Genomic DNA, 13,648 nt, shown 5'->3' on the forward strand with positions numbered 1-13,648 from the left:
CAGAGAAAGTAGATTTTTGTGTATTTGCAACAACCACTGGGAGTGCAAAAAAGGGTCAGGGGAAGTATCCCCCTATCTATTTCTAGCCCCATGGAGAAAAAGAGAGAACGACTGATGTGCCACCTGACAGGGGGACAGACAAGAATATAGGCCAAGAGGAAATTTGCTGTGAAAACAGGAGCTTCTTGATAGCAAACTATTCACAAATCTGGATCAAATTTGGACTAATTGTTTGGACTGAAAAAATGGGAACACTGAATTTAAAAATATCTGTGCCAGTATTTTTAGAGGGAATTTCAGAATAGCACTGTTTGTTTAAAAAGTAACATAAATCAAAAGAAGGTAGCTAAGCAAAGTTAAATAATCATAAAATGTCAGAAAATATTGAATTATGCGATGACGGAAATATCTTAGTCAAACAAAATACAATTTCTCAAAACTATTTCCTGTTCAGGGAAAAAAAATAAAATTATTTAACCCCATTCTCCTCCATCATCTCTCCCTACTCCCAAGACTGGCCTCTACCAAATTAACAGATTCACAACAGACCTAAAAATAATTTACTTTTTTCAGCTGTAAATAGGATAGATAATCATGACAGTGGCACTAAACTACTGAGGAACACCTAAACAGGAAGCATGAATTTATAGCATATATAACAGAAGCTATATTTCATTCCTAATTGATTTTTTAATAGCAGCCTGCACCTGAATTGCCAGGTGTCTAACCAGTAACTAGAATTATGCTGTACCAGATCATAAGCTGCAGCCAGAATTGGAAGCCAAAATATATAAATCTACCCTTCTACCATCAGTATTTGAAATCTAGAGAGTGTTTTAAAATCACTGTGCAATTAACAACAGCAAATGGCAGGTTTTGGGTTATCCAGACTGGGTTGGGAAAGGCTTGAGCTGCAATTGATTGGTGATCTCTGGTAGATGGCAGGTCTCATGGGCTTTGTTCTCACTCTGCTTTGAAAAAATGAGAAAAAGGGTTTATATTTTACGGATCACTCTCCTACAGTAAGTGAGGTTTCCTAGAGCCCTGTGCAGTGAGCAGATGGCCATCATTTGTGTTATCTCAGTGCTTTATCTGGTTTACAGCCCCAGCTTAAAGGGAGTTCCCTGCCTACCCCAGGCCTCCTTTCCTCCCTGTTTCAGTCTGCAATATTGGAATACCGAAATTGGAATACTGGAATTGGAATATTGAAACAGGGCAAGATATCTGTGTGAGTCAGCAGAGCAGCTCCTGAAGTGACAACGGTAATGTGGCAGCTGGTTGCAGGGCTAAACTACCACAGTTTTGATACGGGAGCTTAAACCTGAGGTTCGGGCTGCACTTCGGCCATCAGGGGAAAATGACCTTGGAAGAAAGGCAAAGGCGGTCGCAGGTGAAGGTCAAGTGCTCACTAAATAACCGTGGCTATGTCAGTGAGGCCAGGGAGGCTTTTTTCTTTCTCCCTAACAGTGAAATTCTGTGCAAAAGAAAAAATAATATCATCAGCCCCATAAGCAGGAGCGAGCCGACCCCACGAGCCTTGGGACGGAGACGCTCCGAGCACCAGCGCTTTCCAGGCAGCTGGGCCTTTCACTTAACAGATAAGCAAATAGAAAGTGGCTCAGCTTCGGATCTTAACAAAATGACAAAGAATAAATACTGACGAGGGAACTAATCAACTGCCAGCTGATACCTTTGTTATGGTTTGCGCAGACAAAAAACTGAATCCTTCACGAAACTCCTAAGTAGTTCTGACTGACTCTGGCATGGAAAAATGATCTGCTGGGACATCGGGAGTGTCACTGCCAGCGTTACAAACATGTTCACCACCTTAAGTTAATCAGCAATCAGTTAACTCCTTGTAAAAAAGCCTCTCAGAGACAGAACTTCTTGAAACAAAAGGGACAGGGTCACTGTTCGTTAAAAATGATAACCTCGGCCTCAAGGATGATCTCTAATTCCAGATGGTGTAAATCAATTGCACTCAACTGTTGCAATTTGGAGAGCTGTGGCATGGGAAACGCAGGTGCCGTCCTGCAGTACAAGACTTGGAAACTCGGCAGTTACCAGCACTGAACGCGGTGGGAAAAAATTCTCAGCAAAGAAACCCTTTGTGAAAAGAGGGAATTTCCCTGTAGCTTGGCACATTGGTTCCTCCTGCGTTGGGAAGGTAACACGCCCTGTGAATCTCACCCATAAGGAAACACCTATCAATTCCCATTGGATAATTAAACAGAATAATTTACTGTGGGCTGCAAAGCTCATTATATGTGAAGAAAGACAAGAGCTGGAGCACATTAGGGACTTATCGCCTGCAGCGCCGGCTGGAAGGCGAGGGAAGAGCCCCTTCCCCTGGGTCTCAGCCCGGCTGGCTCTGCGGGGCAGGGCAAGTTTGCAGGAAGCTGCAGCCAGGCCGGGGTGTTGCTGTTGACCCAGCGCGGCTCCAGAGGGAACACAAAGAGCAAGGCAAAGGAAACAGAGGCAGCGGGACCGTGGAGGGGAAGGCAGCCCGCGGTCCGGCCAGCGGGACAGAGCCAGGCAGAAGAATCCAGCAGGCCGCCCACCAAAGTGACTCAAAGGTCAAGTGCCTACAAGAACATTGTTTACCTTCAGGCAGCGAAGCCCTTCATGTGTAAATTCTCATTCTGTCTAAGTGGAGATTAATTGCTGCTTGAGATGAGCTTAGGGAGGGTCCCCTTTAACTCGCGGTGTAATAGCAATTCCCTGGGGAATGTGCAGTTCTCTCTTCAAGGCTCCGCAGTGGCAGCATGCGAGCACGGATACGGGACTCCTTCACCTTGCGCTGACATCTGTTCTTTTGTGTCGTGTTATCTGTAATATAGGTGACTATCTACCAAGAGTGGAGGAGCTCTCTAATTATGTGATGCTCACTTGGCATGTGAATCCCACTCTCCAGAGGGCTCACGACCCCATCCCGCTGATGAAGCCGAGGAACTTGAAAGCCCTCAGCATTGCACCCCGGGAACTTGGCGTTTTGTAGGGTCAGGCTCTCTCCTACGGCTCTTTTCAGCACTGTGTCACCTGCCGGCATGTTCGAAACATCCTCTTTGGACGCACACAGAGGATTTTGTACGGGATTTTCAGTGCTTTTCATTTCTGTTCATGTTTCACACACAGTGATGGCAATTTGTCTCATGATATTTGTATCATATCTAAAGCCGTGGAGTTAACATCGCCTCTCCCTTCAGATACTATCCATCACCCCACAGAGATAATAAGTACTAAATGGCCTTTGAGGACAGTCATCCGTGGCTGTTCATGTCTGTGAAATTCCTAAATGTTCTCATTTTGCTTCTCACTTTCTTGCTGCTAAAGATAATTCTCTCACCCTCACCATTTATTTTCTTCATTCAGTCATACCTTAGCTGGGAGGCCTGGGCAGAGTTTCACAGGTTCTTTAAGTGCATGTTTTGACATAATCCCCATGAAGTTTGTCTTCCTCAAGGTCAAAAACACTTTGAGGAGGCTTATAATCTGTTCTTTACATTAATAGGATCATTAGCAGTTAAGTGACGCTTTGGTCAGAGAATTTTGGAAAGCTTTACATGGAAATTGCCAGGTCTGCTGTGTTCCTCCTGGTAACCCATCAAAGCTCTTTCTAGGTACAGGAGGAACTTCTATAAAGTCACTTGTTTTGAAACTGGATCTTTGAAAATAAAGGACTTTTCAGTTTGGCAGGCCAATGAAAAGAATTAGGGGTGGAATGTTTAGATTAAACAGAAAGCAGAATATTTTATCTTTAGGCAAAACAAAAGTGCCTGCAAAACCCCCAGACGCCGTTCTGAGTCAACACGAAGCATTCTGTTTTGGTCAAATGAAATACATTCTTCCCCTGGAGATTACCGTTAGAAACAGGGGAATATTTGTAGAGAAAAATATTACTTTAAAAAGTGTTACTTCAAAAATTGTGGAAGCAAAATGCTTCTCATTGCCAAACAAATAAAAGACAACATGGAAAGATTTCTTTTTTTTAAAAAAACGAGTCTCTATACTTTGGCTGAAATTATCTTTCAGACTTCAGAAGAATTAATAAATTCTGACTCCCCACAACACTAGATTTTAGACAAGCATAGACTGTGTAGAAAATATTGACCAGCTTTACCTGGAGTCCCATCCTTAAGAGCAGGTCTCCTACATTAACTGCCGCCAGCTGCAGAGCTTGGGTAAGGTTCAGCAATTAGCAATTACTGAGTAGATAAGAAACAGGAAGGAAGAAGTGGGGGAATGATGTGTATAATTTTCATTTATAAATTCTTTATCAATAAGAAGGAGGGGATCGTTACCTCTTCCTGCTGGGATGTCAAGTGCTGTCACTGACTTAGAGCCAGGAACTTCAGCTGCTCACTCACCATCACATCTTACAAGGCTCCTCCACTTAGAAGTGACCCTTTAGGATATGATTTGAAGGTACTGAATGTCTTGATTCAGAATGGAAAGCATCTTACTTTCCCTTGGATCCAGCCCTTAGTACTTGAGGGACAACAGAGAGGGTCCTGCCCAGTGACATAGCCTGTATTCCCACGTTGTGTGGCCCTGAACACTGTTAACTGGGATACGGTGCCAAACCCTTCCACCAGTGTGTGTGTGAGACAGCCAGCTTATCTGCTGGGCTCCGCGCTGAGCAGACAGGACAGCATTTGCCTATCTCAGCTTGCTGAGTGTCTGGCAACAAGTGGAGCTGTCTCGGTGTCTCCAGCGTGAAAGAAAGAAGAAATGCAGCTCCAACTCTGTTCTCACTGGTAATATCTTCTGGAAAGCAAGCCAAAGCCCAAGTCAGGGCTGTCACCCTGGCCCTGCGTTTCTGCTTCTCACATTCGGATTATCTCTGTGAACTGTCAAGAGAATTGAGGAGGCAGAAATTGGCTTCGAAGAACATCAGAACCAAAATATGATCTCACGTGAGGGGTGCTTTCATGCACTTCCATCCTCTTTAGATTTCTCTTAGTGGGGAAGGGATGAAGAAGATGGGGCTTCATGTCTCTGGGCTGCATCTTTTGATAAAGCAGAGGCTGTGGTTGATGGTAGACTCTGCCCTGGTGCAGTACTTGTACCACCTCTCCTCCCCATTCTTTGCAGTAGCAAGGGAGAGCTCACACCATTCCTTGGGGATGCCTTGCTGCTGGAGCTGACTACCAGTGAGATGCACGCTCGGACAGGACAAGATGCTTGGATGCATCCCCCTTTTTTCCTTCAGAACGGCCTTAACAGGACTTGCACTCCCATTTAAAAGTCTGTCTCGCTTCATGGAAAACTTTGATTTCCAGTTCTTGTGCTCTGGGCTCCTGGCAGGACTGCGCTATCACTCAAGCCTGCAGTGCTGGTGCTTCATGGTGTCCATATGAACTTTAGAAGGAGCCAGAACTCAAATTCCCTGCAGGGGTATCTTCTAGTTACACTGTGTTCCTGTGAACATCAGTGCTGAAAACCAAATCTACGGAAACGAATTACTCCTGAAGTGTTCCTAACTCACAGTAACACTGAGACGGTGTAACACCAGCAGCTGAAGTGCTCTGGGTGGGAAGACACTGTTGAAATGTCCACCAATCTATGAGTTCAAAGAGTGAACCACACTAGGCACAAACAGGAATTGGTGATTCTGCCCCAGTGGACTTGGACCCTTGTGGCAGCCAACACTGGTGTATTGGGCTCACTTACATCGTTTTGTGCCAATTACAGTATCAGAGCAGGCGGGACTCATGTTTTTCTGCAGTAGTTATTTGAGAACCAGCTCTATCATGGCCATAGTTGTTTCAAGAAACAGAATAACAGTCCTGCTTTGCATAAATAATAATAGAGGCTGTCTGTTGCTGGCCTGCTCGCCCCACGCCTGCGAGGAGGAGATGGCCTCCTTCAGCCCTGAAGTTCCCGCAGAGCAGCGCTACTGGGGTGCGTGGGCAGGAATCAGAGCACAGCTCGGGAACTCGCATGAACTTTTCTAGACACTATTTGGCAAGATGTGACCAGTTCCAGTTCCCACAGTAATAACGTCAGACGAGATGCTGATGGAGGGAAGCAAAACAGAATTGAGCTCACGCTCCTTCCTGATGATGCTTTGGGTGGTACAAAAAGGTGTAGCAAATCCCTGGCTGCTGCACAGAGCTAAGGGCTGCGAGGGGAAATCACTGAGAAAGCTGAAGCAGCGTTTCAGCTGGTACAGAGAGCTCTTCCAGCTGATGCCCTGAGGACTACCTTACTTTGAGACAGTTGCTTTGCTGACAGTAACAGTATTTCAAATAGCTGAGAGCTGCAAGTCCTGACTTCTGTCTAGGCTGGGGCCTGGGAAAGCCCTTTGGGAAGGTGGAGCGAATCTCTACTTGATTTGTCTTTTTTTCCGCCTCCTCTAAGCCATGTTAAATTTTATCTGTGCCCTAGGAAACATTGTAGAGAGGGCTTGCTGTATTTTAACACCAAATAGACAGCCTGCCCTTTCCTTTGGCACAGGGATCTCAAAGGTTGAAATAAATGAGTGTGTTCCTCACAGGGAAGCATCCATTTGGTTGGGAAGGGTAATTGCAGGAGATAGACAGAAGCAAATGACATTGGCTAGCTGGCTTTGGCAGCGTTTGCGGTGGAAATGCCGTCCACATGAGATTTTCTGACGTGGGCTGCTACGTGGGCAGCTAGTTTGCAGGGAAGACTTGTCTTTACTGCCTCTGGTCCAGAACTGGCTCAGCAGAGACAGCAGACTCTGTGGACGGAGGGTGAGCTTCCCGCGTTCGCCCTCTTCTCTGCCAGCAGCCACCAGAGAGTTGCTTGGCTGCTCTTCCCGGTCAGCGCTGCAGCGCCGTGTGCCACCAGACACTGCCTTTCACTGCAGAGGTTATCCCTCGAGTCGCAATGAAGCTAAACAACGCAGTTAAAAAACACCCGACTATTTCCATTCCAGCCCTAAGCTACGGTGTGTTTTCAACAAGGAGATGGGCAACAGGAGAAGGGGGTTGTCTCGTTTTTTAATTACGATCCTTGGGACTCGCAGCTGCAGCGGGAAGCAGAAAAGGCCTCGGGAACAATTATTCAGGATTAAGATCCTGAGCTCTCCCTCCCTCCAGACTGTCAGTGCGCAGCTGAGGCATGGCGGCTGACCCTGCCGCCTGCGGGTCCCTTATGATCTGCCTGATGTGCAGGGGTCACGGCTCAATTGCACCGGGGGGGAGAGCTGCTGAATGCCAGATTCTGACAGAGCTTAGAAACTCCACCAGGGAGGCTGTAAAAACAGAAGCAAGCACAGGAAATAATAGCCAATAAGCAGGGCTTCCGATACAATCATGTTCTCATTTCGGTGTCAAGCAGCAGGCCAGGAACGAAGGGAAAAAATACCATTCCCCTTCCTTTTTTGGCAATAACGGCTTGTAACCTCAGAGGAATCTCCAGCCTTCGGGGTCTGGCTCAACATTTTCTCACTCCACCTGGCTCAGTCTCATAAACACCCTGCTGAGCACTTGCTCTCTCCACAAAACGTCCGGAGAGATGTCTTTTGGACCTCACCCTTCTCTGACACTCAAAGGGAACTGTGAGTTTCTTCACTTGGAGACAACTGATGGGTTTCTCGGTGATGCCCAGACGCTGTCGGACCAATTACCTTAAAAAGGCATGTTTAAATATTGAAGAAAATTGTAGGTAGGTTCTGAATGCCTTGCTGAACTCCACAATTCGTAGAGCCCTCACTGAAGAACAGCTTCCTTGTCCCCAAACCAGCCTGCTGGCGTTCAACAAATATACACAGGAATTGAATGGGAGGAAGAGCGTGCCCTGAGGACATCCATGCCGGAGTATAAATAGCTTCATTTCACTGGGGCAAAGCAGCTTCCTCAGACTGGCTGGATCCCAGCAAGCACTTGCAAGTTTATAGACCGAACTGCTGTGGCAGAGCTTGGCTTTGGGGTGGATGAGCCGCTGGCCCGCTAGGACATGGACCAGAGCGATCCCCGCTGACTTGCCTTTCTCACTCCTTCACCCGTGGAGTGCGTAGTACAAGGTAGTTCATTTTCTACCCACTTTTCCTGCAACAACTTTTAAAGCACAGGAGTCTGAGTAAGAGCTTTTAGAGCAGGGAGGGCGTATGAGACAATTAAATTGCATCTGTGAGAGGACAACCTCGGAGGGGGATTTAGAGAAAACAGCCATCCAGTGCTGTTTTTCAGGGGAACCTTGGCACAGCAGTCTCAGGCAAGCAAGAGGACATCCTGCGATTTTTTTTTTAGATTAGCACTGTTCCAAGTGCATCGCCGGTAAGCGTTTCATAACTTGAGATATTTTCTTAGGGAAAACGCTCAGGCGGTCCCAAAAGATCCGTAAGATTTCCTGCACGTGCTCCCGCCATAGAGTAATGAAGGCCTGGGTAGCCAGCCAGGGCACTGAAGCAGGATAGAGACTGGAGTTTTCAATGCACTATTTCCTGAAGCGTAGGCATTGGGCTGGGTTAACAGTATGAGATGTGGGGCATCTGAGCAGTGTGTAATGAGAAAAGGAAACAGCTCAGCACAAGCACTAGGGTGGATAAAGCAACCAGGGCTTAGAGTAACGAGAAAAAATCAGAAAAAGGAAATGGAAAGGGGGAAAAAAAATGACTGCAGGAACTAACAAGTAACACCAAAAAGCTACTTTCCGATAAGAGGAAGACTTGCTGGGAAAGCAGGATAAGGGTAGAAAGGGACTATTTTCAACAGACATGAAGAGCCAGGAAAATGTCATGCATGTGAATCAAACAGGTGTGTTCACCTGGTAGTGCAGAAGTTGAATTTAGCCACGTAGGTGTATCACAATCCCCTTGGGATGGACAGCACGCCTCGTGGTGGTTTCACCATCCTTAGCAATACCACGAGACTATCCGCGCTGCCTCGCAAACACGTGTTCTCTGTACATATGTTTGCTGAACTATTCAAATAATATCAGACAAACTCGTTGCCTCTCTAGCATGTGTTTTAGTAAAAGGATTCAAAGAATCATATTTTAGCATTTACTAGAAAAATGAAATTCATTCATTTCCATGAGTTTCTGGGGAACTGAATAGTAAGCCTGTTCAGCACCAAAGGAGTTCAAAGGGGTTTGAAGTAGATGATCTTTAAGGTCCCTTCCAACCCTAACAGTTCTATGATTCTGTGTCGTCCCCTATTCGAGACACTAAAAGTCATCTCCTTTATCCGACTACTCCCAGCCTCAGCCTGGAAGATCCAAGATGATTCAGTGATTTAGTAATGCATTTGTCAAGTAGAATTTGAAAAAAATATCAGCATTTTTGGGGAATATTCTTCTAACAAAAATTCGTATTATTGAAATGGTTGTTCGGTATGTTTCATTCACTTAATCACAGAGGACCACACTCCTCTGCATTTTCTGCTTGTATTTATTATTGGATGTGAACTCAGTGATTCTGACACATGGGGGAGAGGTAGCTCAAAGAGGACAAAAATGAGCAATGGGCCATTTTTTAGAATAAAATATATGTAATGCAGTCATCCCGCTTTGCTAAGTATGTCTCACAGCTGTGAAGGACAAAGCAGTATACTAATGTGTAGGAGAAAGAGAATGTTGTTGGGGAGTTTCATGCTTGGGAAGGAAAGGAAAAAGAAAGGACTTGTGAATTCAGGAAGAATCTTAGGAAAAGGACTGTGATAACAAAACCCTTTAGGATAAAAGGTTTTAGTCTTAAAAGGAAAAGAAAAGGAAAAGAGGTTTAAAGAAATCAGTGTATCACTTATTTGAAATACAAAACTAAATGGGACAATCTAGTTTTCAAGTCCCGGAATTGAACAAGATGGATAATTTCTGGTTCTTGCATCTGGGTCCCTGTGAATTCAGCTGGCATCAAAATCCACATATATCCAGCCTCTTCCAAGTGTCAAAGCTGGTGCTTGCTCCAGCGCTGGGCCGGTGGGGAGGTGGGATTTGCGAAAGCATCTGAATTGGGTTGCTTGTTTTACCTAGCACAGATCCCACAGTTGAACACAACTTATATTACCAAAAGCCGTAACAACAAAATAAACTGAAATTCTTACCTTTGACAAACACATAAATCCTGGCCATGAGATCCTCATTAGGTGGGGAGTCATCACGAATGCAGGTGAAGTAACCGGTGTCGTTAGCTATGACTTTCTTGAGGACAAGCATGCTGCAGCTTTGCCTTGTGTTATTGCGACAGTTGCTGATGTGCACCCGAGGGTCTTCCTTCTGGTCCTCCCTCAAAAGCCAGCTCACAGAAGATGCTCCCCTGTCAAGACAACCCACCAAAATTAAAGATAGAGTCATGACTTCACACAAAATTTGGGCTTCCTTCTGGCCAGCTGTTATCGATGTTCCCAGTGTTCCTACTCTTCTCGCTTGGAAATGAAGGATAAAGGTTGATGGGTGTTTACGTTTCCACCCATAAGGAATTAAGGGGGATCACCCCACGTTCTCCCCTGGAGCAGAGGAGATTCCTGAAATAGTCTGTGGAACTGTAGCAAGCTAGCTCCTGGAGGAAAGTTTAATTTTTATTGTAACAGACTTCCTGAACATGAGTTTGTTTTTATAACACTACATTTTAGCCACTTCAAACATTAGAAAGCACCTGTTAAAATTTTATGTTTCTTCCAAGTTGAGGACTTTGCATATTTTAACAGCTAAATTAACTTATATTTTCTTATACTAAGGCTGCATGGAAAGAGGAGAACATTTATGTAACTTTGCATCACCTTTCTTGCTTAATCAGCAGTGACTCAGTCTTGATTTTTGTGAAGGCTCTGGAGCTAATCAGATTACAAATCTTAGAATATCTGCTCAAGACACATTTTTTTTTCAATTCACCCTGTCATGGCAGTCAGAACATAAAGCTAGCAGGGCAGATGATGCACCATTTCACCCACCTGACCCGTTCGTTGTCTTATCTATGATCACAGTAATGTCAAATGCAATTCTATGTAGTTCACCGCCGAAAAGCAAGGCCTTTTTATAACCTGTTGCAGGACCCAAAGAGAGCTTTCAACTGCTCTAAGTTAACTCAGTAACAGGCACTGGTTGCACTAGTCCTGTTCTGCTGGAGACATCAGGCCATGCCATAGGAGCAGGAGCTCTTGGAGCCCTCTTCTGCTTGGGCTGCACGTTGAGGGCTCTCATGATGTATTAGTACGTGCTATACGTGCTTATGAGATGAAGATTATGGTCTTTTTGTAGTAGACCGGGTTTTGGTGGTCAATGTGGAAACTGATGGGGTACGAGGGTAATCGTCTGTGGACTTTTCTGGGGAAGAAGTTAGTACCAGAGGGAGACAGCTCTGACGGTCTGTGTTTGCAGAGAGAAGCCACTCTTCCAAAGGCCAGGGGCTTGACTCACCCCTTCCCACTCAGTGAATTCCCATTGACCCAATGGCATTTGCTGAGCTGAGGAAGGAGTAAGAACCTCTGGATTTCCCCAGCTGAGTGTAGGCAGGGAGAAATCCGGCCTAGACACATCGACTCAGTATAGAGATCTAATACCAAACATATCTAGCATGCAAGCTGTGTGAAGTCTCCAGTTAGCCAATAACTCTAACTACTCTTTCTGTGCCAGTGGCTTTGTAGCGGTCAGTAGGTGCAATAAGGGAACGCATTTGCCAGCAAATTCAGTGACACTTAAACAAACATCCTCTTGGCCCCCGTTTCTGCCCGTCCTTTTGTCGCCTTCCTGAAGATGATGTGGACACGGGGCTGAACTCTTGAGGTTATTCCCAGCACGTAGCTGAAGGAGAGCACTGGGAAAAGTGTGAATATCCTCTCTGGTGAGCAGCCTCACCCTCGGTTTTGGATGCACTGCTGACTTGGACAACCCCACCTCATCCGTCATACCAGTTTCCTGTCCTTCAGAGCACTGGATTATTTTTTGACGCAGAGGTCCCTACCCCGTGCTCCTTCCCTACATTACTAACGTCATTAATGAGGTACTGACCACCTCTGTCAAGAAATAGGACTCCTGGCCCACAATGTGGAACAATGACACTTCACATTCAGACACTCAACTCCCAGCATGTCACCATGTCCCCACCCCTCTACCGTCACCCAGTCTGGTGTCCATCAGGGCAGGAAGTCTCCAACCGTGGCTCTGCAGAGCAGGTCAGGGATTTCAGACACCTGTGCTTCCTTACATGTGCCCACTTTTTCCTCCTGCATATTTTATCCTGGTGGAAGATGAAGACTTTGGCTATTGCTTCGGGATTTTCACACATCTGGCAGAGGGGAGTCACAGCAGCAGCTTTGGCCAGGCTGCCAAAAATCAGGAAATCCTGGCCAAGAACCTCAAATGAATGGAGTTTAAGGGAGAAGGGATGTTCACAGAGTTACCACGGTTCAGCAGCTCCCTGCTCGGTCTGCTGTCTCGTGCTGTGCTCACACAGCCCTCATGCCCCCGGGAAGTATGAAGGACTCCGGAGCTCCCTTCTGCGAGTGGGCAGATGCTGGTGTGTCAGAGGAGGCAGGATGACAGACATCCACAAAGGACCCTGTGATTCTGTTGGCATACAAGTATCTAAAGGGTGGGTTGAAGGAGGATGGTGCCAGACTCTTTTCATTGGTTCCCAGTGACAGGACGAGGGGCAATGGGCACAGGTTGGAACATAGGAAGTTCCGATCAAGTACACGGAAAAACTTCTTTACAGTGAGGGTGACAGAGCACTGGAACAGGCTGCCCAGGGAGGTTGTGGAGTCCCCTTCTCTGGAGATTTTCAAGACTCGCCTGGATGCAGCCCTGAGTAATGTGCTCTGGGCAATCCTGCTCTAGCAGGGGAGTTGGACTAGGTGATCTCTAGAGGTCCCTTCCAACTCTGAAGTTTCTGTGATTCTGTGATTCTGTGATTCTGTGACCCGATACAGGGAATCTCACACTCCATGTGCAGAAGTCCCACTTCCAGCTTCTATTCCCAGCTCTTGCGTGATCTGAGCCAAGGAACTGCAGTGCTCCGGAGCTCTGTTCCCATGCTCGCACGGAAGCATGCTAGCATACATTTCTGCTTCTCAGACCTGTTGTGTGGATTTATTGCTTTGCATCCATAAAGCAATTTGGGACTGAAGTGCTAAGAATTTCTTAATCTATTTATTCATCTGGTGATATGAGAAAAATAGGATGTTCCTACAGATTAAAAAGGAGAATTGCTGAAAAGTATTTATTTCATTGGCCTGGAGCACTACTCCCAACTCATGTCCACCTAACTTGTTTTATGAAGCACAGCATCTAAATTTTAAAGGACTGTTTAAATTTTATTGCCATCATACTTGCTGCTCGCTGAGCTAAAAATACCACTGTAAGGTTGTTTTGACCTCCTGAGCCACACGGCTAGCTGGAGGTCTTTGGAAAAAACCTGCCTTACACTCCAGAAGACATCACAATTTTACACAGTATGCGTCAATTTATCTTTCACTGTAACAATGAATTAAATAGACTAGGACAAAAATCTGAAGGGACATATGCGTCAGCATAAACTGCAGATTAGATTCACCTTTCCACTACTTTTTCTTACTGTTTGCAGTAACTTCTGTTGCAAGAAACCATCCAGGTAGTGGCTACAGTCAAGGGAACTTTGCAAGAAGGTGTAAAAATAATGTATGTGTGTGAGAGGGAGAGAGACTGTGACAGCCTGTATTACCTTAAGCCTTCTCTCCTACAGTGCTCTCGGAAGAAATGAAAA

General features: G+C 45.8%; 1 protein-coding gene and 1 long non-coding RNA gene across 3 annotated transcripts in view; one reads left to right on the forward strand and one right to left on the reverse strand.

Moving 5' to 3' along the window:
- Nucleotides 1-13,648, forward strand: part of LOC128914504 (uncharacterized) — a 213,079-nt gene that overhangs the window by 184,741 nt on the left and 14,690 nt on the right. The gene's annotated exons all lie outside the window — the stretch shown is intronic.
- The window catches only part of LOC128914501 (vascular endothelial growth factor receptor kdr-like), a 140,440-nt gene that overhangs the window by 88,185 nt on the left and 38,607 nt on the right, over nucleotides 1-13,648 (reverse strand). For both annotated transcript variants that reach the window (XM_054213539.1, XM_054213538.1), the window contains exon 3: nucleotides 10,014-10,225. In XM_054213539.1, the coding sequence (XP_054069514.1) occupies nucleotides 10,014-10,225 (212 nt within the window). The remainder of the gene's footprint in view (nucleotides 1-10,013; nucleotides 10,226-13,648) is intronic.

The sequence above is a fragment of the Rissa tridactyla genome, chromosome 9 (genome assembly GCF_028500815.1).
Source record: "Rissa tridactyla isolate bRisTri1 chromosome 9, bRisTri1.patW.cur.20221130, whole genome shotgun sequence".
In the NCBI taxonomy this organism is placed as follows: domain Eukaryota; kingdom Metazoa; phylum Chordata; class Aves; order Charadriiformes; family Laridae; genus Rissa; species Rissa tridactyla.